At 41.8% G+C, this 4,394-nt stretch overlaps 1 protein-coding gene across 1 annotated transcript; it reads left to right on the top strand.

Moving 5' to 3' along the window:
- Nucleotides 1-1,293: 1,293 nt before the first annotated feature.
- Nucleotides 1,294-4,038, top strand: LOC136846851 (DNA-directed RNA polymerase II subunit RPB1-like). The gene is made up of 3 exons (XM_067118120.1): nucleotides 1,294-1,297; nucleotides 2,326-2,504; nucleotides 3,058-4,038. Exons 1-3 carry the CDS (start codon nucleotides 1,294-1,296, stop codon nucleotides 4,036-4,038), a joined length of 1,164 nt encoding a protein of 387 aa, XP_066974221.1.
- Nucleotides 4,039-4,394: the final 356 nt, after the last annotated feature.

Genomic DNA, 4,394 nt, shown 5'->3' with positions numbered 1-4,394 from the left:
ACCTCCCCAACTACGTTAGCATTTACACCCTAGATCGGGTGAGAATGATTACCAGCAAGCAAACTCACTTAAAAGACTCTATGTTATTTCTCTCTCTCACTTCCCCTTTGGCATACTACAACTTAACTTTAATTTCTGAGTGGTTATTAATTTCAAGAGGCAAAACACAACTGTGACATTCACGTTTAACGCAGAATAAATACTTGCTGCTAGAAATGACTTATTCTATCATTAAATTCCTATTATGTTAAAGCAGCAGATGATGAATGTCAATTAAAGTATGTTCACAACATAACGGTACAGTTAAAAACAATGAATTAATACTAGGTTAATTCTAGAGATAACTCATGCACTCTTCATAATAACTCAAGTACGAGTTTTGCATACATGTAGTTAGTCTGCCTTGAAGAGGCATTACAATAAAGAAAGTGTGGGCTTAGTTGGGCACTGCCACGATACTTGAGAGTGACGGTTCAGTGCCATTCGGGCACTATAAACATAAGGTTAACAAAGAGATTAGATGACAGATTCAAAGTAATCAATGATAATTATAAAAGATGATGATTAAATATGCCGAAATTATTCTCCCTTAGCCTATGGAAAACGGCTAGGGTTATTCTTTAGTCCAAGAAGGCCGCAAGGCAGCCAGAGGACTCGAATCCTCCGGCAGGATCATTTGCCAACATCTTTGATAATCGGCACCGTGCCAAGTTGCCACTCATATAGCAATACCTAATGGCCAAGGCATATCTTATTTTACGTGTATCATGCTGTGATAGGCATGAAAGGGAAGTCATAGGACTTATAAAATTGGAATATCTGTCAATGGCACTCGGCATAGGCAGAGGGAATAAAGTAAAATGTGGGTCTTGGTAAGGCGTAAAATAAATGTGAGTAATAATAAAAAATAACAAAATGGAAATGTTATAGGAAAAGAATAAATTACAGAGTTATAAGGAAAATAAGTAGGTGAAAAACCCTGACATCCTCTTCTGGATAGAGATGCCAAAGCGTTCGTAGGATAAAGGGATGGCACTGTGCCAGTTTGGCATGGGTGCCAGGAGAGCTCAGTGGCTCTCTTTGAGCTACCTGAAACTATCCACGCCCGTGGCAGTTCTTCTGTGGACCTCCTTTAGGTGGACAGTTTGTCTTGGCCAGGGAATTGGTGGAACCAAGCCGAAGGAGGGTATTTGAGTGCTACCTGTGTCAACTTCTTTGACAGCCGACACAGGGGCCTTCTGTCGCAATTCATCGAGTTCATCGGCCATTTGAGACACAGCAGAATCCTTACTCATGGGTGTGTCTGCGGCACTTATGATGTGCTTACAATGGAGGGGGTATGATACCAGGGTCGTCTCTAATTATGCAGACCAGCTAGCAGTTACTATTCTGCTGATAATTGCAACGCAATTGCATAATCTGCAAGGACGACAATGTTATAATTTTAAAGCCGGGGTCTTGATAGAGCAATGGGGTATACTAGGGTGATAAGCAACTTACCTTAATTACCACAAAAATCCGGACTCTGGTCTTGAGGTCAGCTAAAATTATAAACAACAAAATACGGCTGAAGGCCTACTTCAAGACGGGAGTGATTAGATAAACTCTGGGGTTTAACTTAATTAATTATATATTTACAAAAGAAAACACATCAGAAGAATGGTGGCGTAATTCTGTTGTAATAAGGTGAAGAGCAAAAGACTGGGAATTTACTGGAGGAAACACAATGGGATGCCCACTTCAAAGGGCATTGAAAACGAGGTAGTGGGGACCACTACGCACACAAGATGATACACAGATCCACAGTGGACTAACTCCTAATCTGTAATTGAAACACTTATGGTTACTCAACCGAAACAAGAACTGTAATGAAGGAATCGAGGAGTTGCATAGAGGATGCCCACACTGAACTTGATTCCAAAGACTCAAATATCATACGATTACGTTACACTTCTCGTTGCTGCTTTGCAAAATAAACAGCACAAAATATAAAAAGAATACAGGTCCCACTGTAGGTGTATCGCACTATAAAAAGGAACAGAAAATAGTTCAAGACGAATGGGGAACATGACTGACAAAAAACCTTAAATCCAGGTACTTTACCTTATTTAGGAGCTGAAGTTTATTTAGGAGAGGGATGGCAAGTGAATAAATTCACATCAAAAGTTACTTTGGTTACTGCCAGCCACGTGTTGGAAATAGGCAGTTTAATGGAGCAAACGACAGGGCATCCGTCCTGTGGCGACATCCGAGCAATTCTAAGGCTGAGCATCTCACTCCAAAACCCTTTATAGCTTTCGGGAATTACGTTTTTTCTCTTCCTAGATGGCATTGCAATCGTGGCAGCATGGCTGCAGTTTCAAGATGGTGGAACGCACGTGTTCAGCTCACCAGCTGACCTGCCTCGGGCGACGATTAGCGCCGATCGGGTTTTCACCTGGAATTTAAGGAATTTCGGCAGTCCCTTGGACCAGAAAGAGATTGAAGTGTGGTCCGGCAAAAAGGTAGTTGTGAGAGAGAGGTTATAGAGGCGAATTCACCTACAGTGAATGATACTAAAATAAATTAACGAACTGCTTAGTCCTTCTTTCCTTTGACTTTTGACTGGAAGATGGCATATGAGAGGATACTCTTGATAATGTGTGTGTGTGTGTATAGATATATGTATATATATATATATATATATATATATATATATATATATATATATATATATATATATATATATATATATATATATATATATATATATATATATATATATATATATATGTATATATATATATATTCTTCCTATAATGTGGTTCGGATTCCATAATAAGCTGTAGGTCCCATTGCTAAGTAACCAATTGGTTCTTAGCCACGTAAAATAAGTCTAATCCTTTGGGCCAGCCCTAGGAGAGCTGTTAATCAGCTCAGTGGTCTGGTAAAACCAAGGTATAGTTAACTTATCCACCCCCAAGTATTTCCATCCACTATCCTTCACTTTTCCCATCCATTCTACCACTACTCCAATCCACTACCAACAATTACTCTCATCTTCTTCCCCAACTACAGCCATCCACCCCATACTACTCCCAACCACTCCCCCAACTTCTCCCATCCACTCCCCCAACTACTGTACTCCCATCCTCTCCCAGCTACTCCCAACCACTTTCCAGCTTCTCCCATCCACTCCCCCAACTTCTACAATCCATCCCCACACTACTACTAAACACTTCCTCAACTTCTCCCATCCACTCCCCCAACTACTCCCATCCACTCCCTCATCTACTCCCATACTACTCCCAAACATCCCACAAATTCCCCATCCACTCCCACACTACTTCCAACCACTCCCCAACTTATCCCATCCACTTGCCTAACTTCTCCCAACTACTCCCCAACTTCTCCCAACTAGTCCCAACCACTCCCTCAACTTCTCCATCCTCTCCCCTAACTACTCCCAACCATTCTCCCAACTACTCCCAGCCACTTCTCAACTTATCACATCCACTTCCCAGCTACTCCCAACCACCCCCACAGCTACTCCCAACCACTTGCCCAACTTCTCCCATCCACTCTCAAAACTGCTCCCAACCACCCCCTCAACTTCTCCCTACCACATACCCCAACTTCTCCCAGCCACTCCCCCAACTACTCCCAACCACTCCCCAAACTTCTCTCATCCACTTCCCTAACTACTCCCAACCACTCACCAAACTTCTCCCAGCCACTCCCCAACTACTCCCCAACCTTCTCTCATCCACTTCCCTAACTACTCCCAACCACTCCCCAAACTTCTTCCCACACTCCCCCAATTATTCCCACCCACTCCCCAACTTCTCCCATCCACTCCCACTACTACTCACATCCACTCCCCCAACTAACCCCATCCACTCCCCCAACTACTCCTTCCACTCCCCAACTACTCCCAGCCACTCCCTCAACTTCTTCCATCCACTCCCCACATACTCCCAACCACTCTCCCTACTTCTCCCAACCACTCGCCCTACTTCTCCCAACCACTCCCCTAACTACTCCCAACCAATGCCCTAACTTATCCCATCCACTACCTTAACTACTCCCAACCACTCTCCCAACTTCTCCCATCCACTCTTTGTTTAGAGAGGATACTTTCCTTGCAGGTCTAATAACAGGAAATAAACAAGATTTATGGGACAAGATTTTAATAAACTTCATACTAAAAATAATAATAATAATAATAATAATAATAATAATAATAATAATAATAATAATAATAATAATAATAATAATAATAATAAATAAACCGTCAGTCTTATTCCCTTTTACTTTTTGTAATTCTAGATTACTGGATCTTCCTCTAATAGATAATAATTTCCTGGTGGGAGTAATAATAGGAGATAAACAGGGTATGTGGGGCAAAATTTTGA

Source organism: Macrobrachium rosenbergii, chromosome 15, assembly GCF_040412425.1.
Source record: "Macrobrachium rosenbergii isolate ZJJX-2024 chromosome 15, ASM4041242v1, whole genome shotgun sequence".
NCBI classification, from domain to species: Eukaryota; Metazoa; Arthropoda; class Malacostraca; order Decapoda; family Palaemonidae; genus Macrobrachium; species Macrobrachium rosenbergii.
This window is presented reverse-complemented; position numbering and strand designations above follow the sequence as displayed.

Excerpts from the sequence above, each read along its gene's own strand:
- LOC136846851 (XM_067118120.1), top strand. Across the intron at positions 2,505-3,057 it reads AAGTGTGGTCCGGCAAAAAG|CCATCCACCCCATACTACTC; the intron begins GTAGTTGTGAGA and ends CCCCAACTACAG.